The 14279-nt window shown below is 40.3% G+C and overlaps 1 protein-coding gene across 1 annotated transcript in view; it reads right to left on the reverse strand.

The window, feature by feature from the left end:
* cds1 (CDP-diacylglycerol synthase (phosphatidate cytidylyltransferase) 1) overlaps positions 1–14188 on the reverse strand; it is a 30880-nt gene extending 16692 nt beyond the window's left edge. The window contains exons 1-2 of the mRNA XM_063490743.1: positions 13853–14188; positions 2222–2379 (exon numbers count right to left, since the gene is read on the reverse strand). Coding sequence (XP_063346813.1) covers positions 2222–2379; positions 13853–13921 — 227 coding nt within the window. The 5' untranslated portion in view covers positions 13922–14188. The remainder of the gene's footprint in view (positions 1–2221; positions 2380–13852) is intronic.
* Between the last annotated feature and the right edge of the window lie 91 nt (positions 14189–14279).

The raw sequence follows: 14279 nt of genomic DNA on the forward strand, positions 1-14279 counted from the left end.
GTTGAGCAAGCCTGCTTTAAGTTTAGACCTGCGCTGTGTTGAAAGTGTTACACAAACACTGTAAATTCTACTGAAATGTGACCAAATGACCATAAAGCTGACCTGTTTCAGGAGCTGAGGACTCAAACCTGTTCAAAGTGTAATGTGAAACAGCATTGAGCTCCTGGTTCAAGGAATTTTCATAGTGCAAGAACTATATATCAGTGGCTCCTTTACTGATTACAGGGGTAAAGTCCAGCTTTCAATGCATTTCCCAGACTTCACCAGGATTTAGTGTCTTACCTCGAAATACACCACATTAGCCCATAAATAAAGAGTATTATCACAAAATATTATTATATATTAAGGTATTTCTCCTGCTTATTTACAGAGGTTTATACTGTATACACGACCTGTATATAAAAATAAAATCACATTTTCTTCCTTACCAAACAGAAAGCAGTGCTCCATCTGCTTCATTGTACCAGAGTGCATACCATTTACATGAGTACCAACAAAAAAGATAATCTGCATTATTTTTACTGGCAAGCCTCACCGCTTGGTTAGTTTTTAAATCTAAAAGCCATCTCAGTGCTGTGTTTGTTTATTTGCATATATTATAACATAATCACTGTAGGCGTATGCAAACCTTGTGACGTCTGTGCCATCGCTTCTGCCACTCGCTTTGAATAAAAGAGTCCCAACTCATAAATATAATTTATCTCTCTGGATTACATGTCGATAGATAGTCAAATTAAAATTATCAGCAGTCACAAATTAATTTATTGAACTCTTGGAGCCGCCGTGTGAGTTCTTTGAAATATGCAAATTCACTGTCACTGCATTAATAAGAGCATGTTCAAACAGTAAGAATTTATTTCTGCTCAAATTAACCTACATTTATACCAGAAAGGTAAACAATCACCTCACTGAGGTGCTCTCATAACTCAGAGGGAAAACTGCCTCTTACAGCTGAACATTACAGCAGAAGAACATTTAAAATGCACGTCAGGTTTCATCAGGTCACCTGAGCCGCACTTAGAAATCTTTAAACTGTGTCAACGAACAGCAGAACAGTCAACATGCAAACGATTCACTGCACTTAGAATGAATTTGATCTTTATATTGATCTGTTGATCTGTTATATTTACACTGTATACACAGGGATATCTATACTTTATACTTAATAATCAAATAACTTAATGGTTATTTCAAGTATTTTTTTTTTAAAGTCAAAACTGAACATAATCTAATGGAGGAAGATGAACACTGTTAGTATATGTGTGTATTTAAGAGCCACCTGAAAATATTCAAAATAATAACTATTCTTATGTTATATTTGTCAAATTATCTGGTTTTGTACATTTATAAAATATGAATGACTATTTTAAAAGGCAGGGGTACGAGTATTAAAAGTACAATTATTCAGTTTTTTCCTTTTTCTGGCAGATATACACTGAATACAATGGTGAATATTAAAAAAGGCAAAATACATTCATGTATAAGTAATCCCTGAGAGCCAAAACCTCAGACTTCAGTTGAGCTAGCCTAGTTTTTATTGCTCTTGCCTCTATATGTTATCACAGAGTGGACATCCCTAATGTGGTCATCTCTGGTTCCAACCCTACGAGCTGCTCTCAGAAGGTGGGCTTAAAGGAAACCTGAAGGGAGGTTAAACAACCTGAGACAGAGGAGTGAGGGGCTTCTTATTTAAAAAAAAAACAACAAAGAAAGAAAAGGACTGTTTTGAACAGTCCAAACATAAGAATATAAAGCTGAACATAAGCATAATAACTGTGTAGTGAACTAGTAACATTTATCCATACTATTAATAAAAACCCTCACTTGCTTTGAACTTATTTGCTTTGTAACTTTGTAACTATTTGTAACTATGCCAACAACCAACTGCAGCCCTCCAAATATCTTCCCAGAGAGCATCTGCACTGTTATAACTACTTCTGACAGACCATAAACAGACTCTTACAGTTAAACAATAGAACACTATTCATTCATTTTTAATGAATTGCTACCATCTCGGACAAAGCTTGTTGAGCTACGATGGACTCTCATGCGGAGATTCAAACTAGTTTGGCTACGTGTTAACATTATCATACCCCTGTGGTTCTGCATTCCAGCTCAGCGGCGGGATTGTGAGTCATTTATAAGCACGGATATCAAAAAGGCACACTTTGGGCACAAATGTTTTCTGGCATGTGGGTTTCTGCGTTTGAGGACTGTTTACCTGGGCGGCAGCCCCTCCAGAGCTTTGTTGAGGCATTCTGGAGTGTTGTCTGTGTCTGCTGTGGAGAGAGGATAATCTGGAGTGTCTGCTTTGGAGTCGCCATCACATTCTCCCTCTGCGTCACCTGCCAGGCCCAACCTGTCATCGCCATCAGCCTCCTGCCGAGAACACAGAGATATTCAAATACTGACTTAAGATAGAGCAAGTCTGCACCTGACAGACCGGTAAGTCTAGAATAAACGACCAGGTAGAAGAGCAGTGTACTTGTGGTTATAACTGAAAAGAAAAAAATGTAATCTCTAACTTCTCATCATGAAAGAGTTACACAGAGCTCCTGAAATGGGTAAACAGCTAAACGCTGCAGGAGTCAGGTCTAAACTAAGAACATCAACACGAGGCTGAGCAGACGGCACTTTAATTAGGTCAGTTTGGCCTCGACAGGGGAGGACAGAGACAGTGCAGACTTGGTGTTTGTGTCCTCTGAGGCTGGATCGGTCAAACAGGATTATACATTAATAAATTACATACATCTCACTAACAATTTCTTCGTTACCATAGGTAACTAAGCTTTTACTAACGCATTTCTCTCCATAGTTTGAACTACAGTTGTGACACTTCACAGCATGTCACTCACTGTTAGGCTAGTTTTTACGTTTACGACGGCATCAGATTTTCCCCCCATCTCGTGACTTTGGCTGTGATTACGTGATTGGTCCAGATTAGGATTGTGAAAATGTCACAGAGATTAAGATTATTATACTGTGCAAAATTCTTGAGCCACCACCCACTTCTTTACATTTTGTTTCAAAGGAGTCAGACTTGTATTTTTTTCCCACTGGTCTTGTGCAACAGTTTTCCAGGCTTTTGAGAGAGCTTTTGTGTGGCTGCTTTTTCACTCATTTCCAGTTCAGTCTCTGTAGATGAGAATTTTCAAAGACATTTTTTTTTTAAGCTGATTGAACCATTCAAGCATAAGAAAGACATCTGACTCAAAGATGAACCAGTGCTGTCTACAAATAAGAGAAAACTTAGCCAATAACCAATTTTAAACTGTATCTTTAGGCCTGCTGCAAAAATACATTATCAGTCTAAAACTCAGCATATCTCAGCACGGTGTGCAGCGGGCCTTTTAAAAACAATTTGATGAAGTTGGACAAATGAGGGGAAAAAGAAGAAGCAGCAGGTCTAAAAAACTTGCTACGTCAGATGAACACCATCTGAAAGAAACAGGAAAAATCTAGCAAAGACCTGACAGATGCATCTCGCCTTTCAGTTGATTCCTCTACTGCTCACTGAAGCCTAATGGTGATTCAAGAATTTTGGACACTACTGTAAACATTTTGCATTTACTATAACATACAGAAATGTTCACAAAAGTACACTTAACTCCACAAATTCTACATTTCTATGAAGTAATTTGTTTTCCTGACCTGAACACGACATTTCTAAACCAAGATAATAAGTGAAATTTCCCTTAAAGGCTTGTTTACAATCTCAGGAGCCTTACTGGCTTGGCAGCAGAGAGCTGAAAGTCTACACCTGGTGCTGCGAGGTTAACAGGCTTCTGCCCTGAAGCAAACATCTTTACAGCTGATAATGAATCTTTAATCTGGATTTAAACTCAGTGAGCAGCACCCACAGTCACACGGCCGCTGCCTCTACACTGCAGGGAAAAAAATATAACAGACTTCCTGGGAAGCTTTGTTTTGGGAGTTAGCCCTCATTTACAATTTACTGAGTCAGTAAGAACAAACTGAGAGAACATAATGCATTTCCAGATTTAGCAGCCTCAATGTGGAAAACTCCTCTAAGTGACATCCTAGAAGCCCTTTTGCTCTCGTCAACATCAGTCATGGTCTGTCTTATAACAAAGAGGTGAGCGGAGACGTGCTTCTCCCAAAAAGAAGCTATTTTTAAAGTCAGCTCACACATCCATCTGGGGATTAGGATGTCCTATCCACGCGAGCAGCTCAGTGATGTTCTTAGACATTTTTTTGCCTTTCATGGTTGTTTTTATTCAAACGCTGCTAAATATGGTTAGCAGGGCCATCAGGGTTAAGCCAGAGGTATTCGTTTAGAAATGAGGTCCCTGATCGTGGCCAGATGTAATTAACTGAGAAAGCACTGAAAGTGGGAGCAGGCTCAGGGTTCACTTTAAGTTGCCGTTCGTGGCAGGAGAGGTGTAATTGTAGAAATCCACTCAGGTTTTAATGAGGAGACTGAAACACTGCCTACCTGGCAGGGTAGCTTACAAATCTTGACTAAAAAGGGAAATAAAAACATCACTGTTTAAAACCGGATCTCTGGAACATTGGCTTGGCGGTGAAGTGACAATAAGACTCATTCAGTTCTCAACCAAGGAATTATCAGCAAGCTCAAACTACTGAAGCTGACGCACATCAGACTGTCTAATTTAACAATTTCCTGTCACATAGAAGTAACCATCACAAAGCAATAAGAGCAGTTATCATGTTTGATTACACGCCACCACAGGCATGGTTATTCTACACAACCCAAATACTGTTAGTTAGGTTCCTTCCCGGTATCCCTCACAGTGTTTCAAATATAAAAATATGCTAACGCTCACCGAAGAGGTATTAGCCTTCCCCCAGTAGAAAATTAGACTGGGTCTTAAATTTACTCAAACATTAAATATAGTTAATTTCTCTAATGGCCAGAAATAGCAGGAAAATTCATATAAAAAACATGAACTGCATTGTTTTTCTATTCAATTTGCTCGTGTCTGGGTGGACAGCTATAAAACGGTCCATGTCAACAAGCTGGCCAATTTTTCAGTCATTCTGACACCAATTAAAAACCAATCAACCCAATGAGCTTTGTGAAAAAACTAATAATTACCTAATCACTACCACAATGAGATTAATGTTGTTGTCAAGCTTTTTCCCTTGAATTGTGCGCTACAACAGGAGTATTTTAATCCCCACTCCTCGTTTGGCATCCCCGCAGCAGAATCACTAACACTAGAAAACACTGAGCTGCTTTTACTTTCACTCCACTGCACTCCTAAAGCCTCAGATGACTTCACAATAAAATTAGATTTGGGCAGACACACCATAGACTAGTGCACAGTGTAATAAATTCTAATTCCCTCCCCCGTGGAAATCTGTTGGAATCAAAGAAACTTCAGAGTGAAGATGGAAACAGTAACAGTTCTGTCTGATACCAAACTATTTGTTCATTTTTAAATGCAGAAACATGTTTTTGATTGTGATTTTCAAAAAATAAATAAATCATGTTTTCAGTACTGAGAAGACCAAAGAGAATAGAGAATAATCTGAAATCAAATTACAATATAACTTGTTATCTACCTCATAATATTAGGGTTATAATCATAATATTGTTATCTACCTCATAAATTTCCAGTTTTAGTTATAGAGAACCTGCCATGCTTCTCTTCACTGTAGTTTAGTAATGCTTTGTTTCAGACAGCTTTTCCTACCCTTGGCTGTGTATGATGTTGAAGATATGGCCATCTCAGGCAGAGAGCTCTGGCTGTGAGCACAGAAGCCCCTCCCACCTGCTGTTTAAACCTTCTGTTTATGAGAGGCGGCCAATCAGGAGCTGCACCAAGACCTGGTACAGGACACATAAGGATTATTACAAACTGTGAATCACGCAAAGCCACTCTAGCAGAGTCTAAAGGGGACTTGTAGCAATATAACAGGCAAAACGAGGCAGGTAGCCAGGTAATGTTTCTCAACTTGAAGGTGAGCAATTGAAAAACAATTGTGCAGCAGGAGTGAAGAATACTGTCGAATGACACAAGCGACTAGTAAATACATTAAGCTGTTCACTACTGGGCAAAGCAATGCACAGCAAGTCAATCACTTCATATGTAGCCAAGGCTGAAGAATAAAAACATGGGGCTGTTAATGTGGTCACCCGTATAACCATATAAATAAGCAGCAAACACTATTGCTGCTGTTTTTCATTAGAAAAAGATCTTTCATCATTATCATTTACCAATGTTTGCCCAGCGACCATAGACTGGTGGCATTTTCTGCAGCTGAGTCAGCCTGTCGACAGTTGAGAAACCGTTTCCATGGAGCAGCAGGCCTCAACATTGTTCACGGCCCTAATCTAGATGAACGTATTCGAGCTTCTTAATGAAAGTGTCAAACACGGTTAATCCTTTGTTTATACAGCAACACAAGCCAACTGCTGTGTAATCACTGCACAGTCAAACCCTTCAATGCTGCAAATATCTGTGATGTCAGTCCAAGTTGCGCTAAGGGTCAGACTAATCCTGAGTATCTGTTATCATGAGAAGTGAACATGTGCAAACTGATAAGAGAGAAAGATGAAGCAGGAAAACAACCACAGCAGGTGGTGTATGCAAAATGTCATTTGTTCAGTATGCCCATGTTTTTCTAGAGCCACAAGCAGCAGCAGCTCATTGGCCGTCCTTGCAGCTCAGCTCTCCTCCACTGTCATCTTTGTCCTCCTCCTGGATATTAATGCCTCTGCTGCAAAAGTGTGAGGAGAGGGAGGGAGGAGGAGATCTAACAAGAGGGACAAGTGACGAGCAGCTCGCACCACATCTCATACTTTTTCATCTCAAAGCTACTTGAAGCAGCTGCATTGGCTGTTGCTGTTTTTAGCGCAGCCACTAAAGGATGTGGGAATAATTTTACATCTCGAGCTAAACTGGTGACAAATTTAATGTAAAAAAACACAACGTAAAGTTTTTTTGAAAAGCCACAGCTTCAAAAGATGATGTTAGATGAAGAAGCACCGTCTACTTAAGAATCCTGATCAGAATATTCAGTGACCCCTCATGACCTTCAGGAAAGAAGCATTGCCATCCTGGAAAAGACCGGACAAGATGGTAAATGAAATGGTATTTGTGCAGCTCTTTTCTACTCTGAGGACTAAAAGCACCTTTTATTACAAGCCACATTCACCCACTCATACAGCACTTTCTTCTATGGCTTTGGGTGCTTTCCAGGTGTAGATGCATCTGACTTATTAAGTTGTGCAAACACATTTTAACATGTGGATGCTATGATCCTGGGTCATGTGACCCAGCATTTTGAGTATCAATATATTTTGATGTTTATGGTTTATGTTTAAGTTCTTTAGGTTATCTAAGTTCATTTCTATTATGCCAAGGTTGCTGTTACAGTTCATTGTTTATTAGATTCCCCTGTGTTTAAGTCTCACTCGCCCTTCATGTGTCTTATGTTGTCGAGTTTGTGTTGTCATGTCATCTCATTATGTTTCCTGTTTTATTTTGAAGAGGTCTTGTGTTTATATGTTCAGTGTGTGTAGTTTTACTCTTCCCCTGTGACGTTATGTTCATTTGTGTCAGCTGTTTCTCCGTGTGTTTCCACTTCCCTTCATTACCTCCTTTGTGTTTTCACTCATTCCTTGTCTGGTTGTCTGCTATGTTCATGTCATGTTTCTAGGTTTTTTCATGCTTTAATCTTAGGTCATGCAGTTTAAGTTATTGTTTAGTTTCATCTTTGCCTGTTATTTTGCACTATTTTACCAGCCTTAATAAACGGCTGAACGGCTAAACAAGTACAAAATAAAACCACAAGATCTCATTCCAACCTTCTTCTCTAACCAATTAGCTGTGAGAAATTTAACTGCCAAACACGAGCAGAAATGAGAGTGAAATCAATGTTTCAGCTTTGGTAAATGAAGATGGGCTTGAATTTCCTAAGTATTTATGGACTAGATTTGCAGATACTGTGGTAAAAAAATAAATGACGGCTACGACACCGTGTGTTTCTGCTTATTTATAGTAATAGAACATTTAAAAAAAAAACACTGGAAAAGAATCTGTTTCCCACTTTCATACTGTGATACTTTGTGAGATGGTAAAAATCTCAAGAGCAATCCTATTACAAAGACCAAAATGTTTTTTTAAGTAAAGTAAATTAAATGCTCAATATCTAAAAGGATGTATACTGCTCAATAACATGCAAGGCCACCTCAGAGTGAGCTGATTAATCGCTGTTTCCTGCAGATAAAAAGGAGCTTCCTGGTCTGTGTTTGCTTGATGCATTGATGATTTGAGATATGTAGAAGTATCTGAGAATGTCAAGATAGGATTGACAGTAAAGGCTAAAAAAAAACCCACATTTAACACAGCATAAGACTAACTTTAATTGCATAACAAACGCACTGTATATACACAATGTTAAGACCCTGACCAGCAGACAGCAGCAGCACGAGGCTTTGGTCAAAGGTAGGAGGATCAGTGGGTAAGCGTCCGCCACTGTGGGCTCGCACAGTTCAGCACGTCCCTCCATATGTACTGCAAAGAGTTCAGCTAATCACCACAAATATTGATCTGAAGTAGCGCTTTCCCCCAGCTGCAGCTCTGTCAGCAGCGCTGCAGCACGACGCAGAGCGAGCCACATGAAATCAGAGGTGCCTGCGAGCAACTGAAATGCTCATTAGAGAAATCAATACTGCTGGATGGATGAAATAAGAGGCTGCCTGTTACACTGTCACCTTTTCATTTTATTTTTTATTGCAAGGCAAAGATCCTGTAACATTAGAGGAAACCCTAATTAATCCCCCATGAGCAAGCAGTTGGAGACAGCGGGGAGGAAAAATGTCCTTCGAACAGGAAGAGCGCTGCAGCAAAACGCCTGAGCCTGATCTGACTGTAAGGCTCAACTCTGACAGAGAACTGTCGTCAAGTCTGAATCCAGTCTTGGACGAGCGTATAATAAGTTGGACCAGAAATACCAGTCAGGTGAACGTATTAGTTTATTTGTGTAAAATTGCAGCTACACGTGCAGAAATATCACAAAGCCTCAAGACATCAAAGATACAGTTGTGCCAGGTGGCTTTGCCCAACTTTCCCGCTCTCTATGTCGACTAGCCTAATTTTTGTCTCTCATAGAAACGACAAGTAAATTAGTCACCATAGTGAGTATCCTAGTCCTAGATACGTTATGCTTTTAGGCTACTAGCTTGACTTGTTAGTCCTCTGATGATTTAACTGTACCAGAACCAACATTTACAACACCAAAATCCTGGAAGATCCCTGTACTTAGCTTCTGTTAGTTTGTGGGTTTTTTGAGACTTTCAAAATCAGCTATACTTCAGAGGCTAAAATGTTAGCAAATAAATAAACTTTCTGACATCATGTGAGTGATTTAAGATCTTTTTTTTTTTAAACTTCAAATGTTCAACTGTAAGCGTGGCACAAACACAGTGAGCACATGCTACACCAGACCGTATGTGTGGTCTGAGGTACGATTTTATGATTCTGATCATCTAACCGCTGCTAGATTCAAAGTCTGCGATCATGCCATGGAGTTATTACGACATTATTGTTTATTTACTTTATTAAGTTAGAGGTTGAAAGCACTAAATAAATAAATAAACACTAAATAAACAAAGTTATCTGAAAGCAGGAGCAAAAAGTGCCCTGCTGTCCAAAAGCATTTCTAACAAGTGCTGAGAAAAATGAAGCTGTAATCAGCAGAGCGTTAAATGTCCCGGTGCTACCGCCACCACTGCTGCTGCACAGGCTTCGGGGACGGCCAGCCGGCCAGCAGACAGCCCGCCAAGGTCACCCATCATGTGGAGTCCTGAGCAGCTGCTAACTGTCCTGCATGGCAAACAACGAAGACCACACCGGAACTGAGCACAACTGAGGATGTATGTGTTGCTTACTAACCACTGAAAATAAATATTTGCTTTGGAGAGAACAAAGAGAGGCTGTGGATACATAAACATACTCTATATGGGTGGCTTCCCCAAACAAACACCTTTTTGCTGACTCCATAAAGCACCGATCATGTGAAGGCATTTTGTTTGGGTGTTTCTGCAGGGTGTGTGACAGCAAAGTGATCCTTTAACCTCCAAAACAAAACACACACAGGCCTGACTCATTCCTTTTAAAACCCAGTGGATCTGCACGTCTGCTTCTTATTAGGAACGCCTCACAGTTACCTTACAGAGGCAGGAAACCAAAGCGTTTACGTGGTGTAATTTGACTGATGAGGACTTTATTTGTCACCATCTGCAGATCTTTCATACGTGCCAAGGAAACGGAGAAAACAGCCAGGAACGGGTGTTTTTCATTTCAATTCTTATTTAGAAAAAACAGTTTGTAAATTTTCAGGTCTAAATTTTAACAAAAAAAATAAATCAGTATCCTTAAATTTGGTAAACTATTGGTCAAACCATTTAATTACAGTGAAATTAGGGATTGTCAACAAAAGTTACGGCGAGTGCTCGTTTCCAAAAACAGGAAGCGCTGCCTGTGAATCATCAAACATCCCGATCCCACTATCCATCTTCCTTTACACTCAAACTGGAAGATTTTAAGCCACCGGAATTGGACTTCCTAATCAAACATGAGCTGCACTTACCCCGTGGCTGAGTGGCTATTTGCGTAGCAGACACACCACTGCAGAGACTGCATCATCTCAGAAACATCTCACAGTTTATTAAAATGCTGACTTGTCTGCAGATTAATATGAACACTGAGTTTGTAAAGGTTAAGCAGACATACATACGTAACAACTACAAACTGTTTAACTGAGATGGAGATTCAGTTTGTGGCGGAGGAGGGCAAGTGCATGTGATATTTTTTTCGCCCACTATTTCGTGAGTCTTTGTTGATGAACTCCAACTCCACCACACGGTGATGGTAGTTATCGTTGAATGCACCAGTTTCCCGCCCGCGTGAGTTCTAGTTTCAGAGGTCTGGATCTCCAGAGCTAAAGAAGGACTGCCCTGCAAAAGCTGCAGGACGAGACACTGGAGTAGAAGTAACGTCCATGTCCAAGCAGGGGGACAAGAACCTGCTGAATGATTTCCGACCACAGCGGCAACACAGTAAGTCAGCACCAGGGCTAGCTGGTTAGCAACAGCTGAAATTTCAAATTCAAAGCAGGGGAAGTCATGAGCTGCAGATGGCATTATTCACATAGTTAAAATGTAAAAATTTAAAAAATAAATGCTAAACCTAATCTTCAGACAGCTGTAATACCTGCAGGAGCAGACAAAGTGTGTGCGTGTGAAACAATCATAATGTTATAATCTAAAGCCTCAACAGACAGATGTCTTGATTTGTTACACTAAAATTGTGGCACTCAAACTACGAAACAGTGACAATATTAGTACTTATTAGCCTGATCTGGAAGCACTGTTTGAGAGTAACTAGCAACATGTATGACTGACAAAAATTAAACTAAGGAATAAACAGTTTTACTCAGTAAGGAAAAAAAAGTCTTAAAATGAAATGAAAACTCAGTTTGTTATGTGAAACATAACAGTTCCTGTCATCCTCTGCAGCTTTCTGCTGTGCAGGAACGCCTTATCTTAGAAGATTTCAGGATAATGTAGGTGAACAAAGCTGTTGTGACACCGTCACAGAGAGGATGTCTCTATGTGTAGACAGGCTTCATTCATTTGATACTCAAACTCTGGCCATCTTGTTTTGGCTGATCTTGTTTGAATTTGCGCTTCTTCTCAAGTGACAGTAAAATCAGATCAGCGTGCACTGCTTTAAGCCTGCTACCAACTAACCACCACCAAGGCAGCTGGACACGAGCACTTTCAGTGCAGTTTAAAACACTAAACACTACACAGACGTGTAGTTACACGTATTCAAATAGGTCACATGACTTTGATTACATTGGTTATTACATTTGAACAGCGTAACTAGTGATCTATAAACCTATTAGATTTCAAAGTAACCTTCACATCACTATCCTTAAGACAAATATTTCCTTAACTCAAGCTTGCAACTCAAGTTTGACTCTAAACCGGGCTACAAGCTATACGTGGAAGTTCTGAACAATGTTTTGGAAATACTGCAGGTGGGTCAAACAACAAGAAAAATGTACATGTTAAGCAGACTTATATATCAGGCCTAGCATGAATTTTAGATCACATCATTGCCAGGAAAATGAGTAATTCTTAGGTTTGGGAATCGCACCTGTGAGCAACAAACTACACTGAAACAATCTCACCAGTCTCACAAAGGGCTCAGACATTTTTGACAAATCACAAGTGACATACAACAGAAGGAAAACCAGCTGACAAAAAGAAAAAAACAAGAGAAAAAAAGGAGGAACTGATTCTTATTGACCCAAAATAAAGAACACGTTGGGTGTTGAGCAGTAGCACAGAGCAGTATTCAAACAGCCGCAGAGCTCAATAATCAATAATGTTTATTTTAACCTCAGTCTGACCAGAGTCTCAAAATGAAGAGAAAAACAGCTCAAGTTTTTGTGCTAAAACAGAATTTCTCATCATTTATTAAACATATAGAGGAAAAAAAGAACGGGGGGTTAAGAAAAAAAACTTTACATTTTTTGGTCAGTTATCTGGTTATTTTCTCTTTTCACAGGAGTACATGTGTTACGAAAGGCAAAAAATCAAATATAAAAAATAAATAGCTTCACATTTCTGGCATGCTAAGGTAAAAAGATAGAACCTCAAGAAACACTAAGAAATTCTCCATTCATAATAAACAAAGATAAATATTTAAAAGAGTTGATTCTTGACTAAAATGTGCACACACTGGCACTTCAATGAAACATAAACAGTCCTTGACTGACTCTCTTTTTCTGATACTGGATATCCTGCAAGCTGTGAGGGCACGCTTTCTGAAAGAGGCGAGTTGTTGTAAAGCAGACACCTCATTCTGTACTGCTCCTCTGTTTCAGCTGGGATGAAACTCTTCTGCAGCTCTGTTCACATCCTGGACTACCTGTGCAACATGAATGGGCTGCAGCTACGGTCTCAAGATACAAGCAAGGACAAGGACACAAAAAACGTCAGGAGGACTGAGAAGAGAGAGCAATGATCTGCAAAACCACTGCACCTGAAATTGATTCACAACCGCTTGGTCTTCCTAACTGCACTGATATCTCTGAAGTTTGAACGGCTGTGTGTTATAGTGTAAGTGCTGCCTTAATTTTTGAACAGATCAGATTTATTTCATAGATTAATTTCACATTGTCCTCAAATTCTAATTCATTCTACTTTAAGGAATTTGGGGCAGAAGCAAACTACTTGGTAGTAAAGCCACAAACCAAGTGAGTGAGGACACCACAGGTAGGATGATCAATGAATGGAGAAATCTATATTTCTATTACACTACAGTATACAGTATAGTTCATATAATGGGATTTTTGGATCAGTGGAGCCATCACATCACATGATGAATATAAACAAGCTGAGCCTCAAATCACTGCAAAACAATCTTTAAAATCACTTGTGTTGAGTAGCAAAGTAAACTGAAGCTTAAAGGCCCTCCGATCTCTGCGTGTTTGTTTACTGTAATGCAATTATCCAAATCCAGCCTGCAGGAGTGACATTGATGAGTCTGTGTCACGGTGACAGTGTGAAATTGTCCCGCTGACAGCCACTGAAAAGGACGAGGAGCTCACACCGAAAAGGCAAACGGTGGTTTCAAAGCACGGAGCCGTTTCCGTGACCGTGTCTCGGTTGTTTCGGGATTACCGGACAGCAGCCAAGCGGCTAACTAACTAGCTTATGTAGCTCCCCTGCTAACCTGACAGCCCGGCCGGCCCGGCTCAGCCTCCGACAACCTGCCGGACTCGTTTCCAGGGTGAGGTCTCGCACGGATAATGGTATCTTTTCACGCGCTCAGGTGCACCATACCTTGTCGCTGATATTATCGGCGCTGTCAGGGTCTGCTCCGCCTCCGCCTCGCTTCCTCAGCTCCGTCATATTTCTCTCGTTTCTCCGCCGGGACGTGAATGTGTCACATAAGCCGACTCCGAGGGAAGGGAGGAGGGAGGGAGAGTGGGAGACAATCCGCTCTTCGTGTTCGGGTTTTTTCAGCCGGTCTGGTTTCTTGGTGCCGGTCGAGAAGGTCAGCTTCCCTGAAAGTCAGCCAGTGCTCCTGCACAGCCCCACAGACACTACCGACTCCACTGCGTGTGTTTGTTTATGACCGCAGTCCCTGTTCTCCTCCTACTGCCGACAAGCTCACGGAACAAGGACATACAACATCCTGTAGGGACTTTCAAAATAAAAGGTCTTCTGAAAATGTAATTTTCTTGGTTTACTCCTGTTAAGATGTTTG

This window comes from Pelmatolapia mariae, linkage group LG12 (assembly GCF_036321145.2).
Source record: "Pelmatolapia mariae isolate MD_Pm_ZW linkage group LG12, Pm_UMD_F_2, whole genome shotgun sequence".
NCBI classification, from domain to species: Eukaryota; Metazoa; Chordata; class Actinopteri; order Cichliformes; family Cichlidae; genus Pelmatolapia; species Pelmatolapia mariae.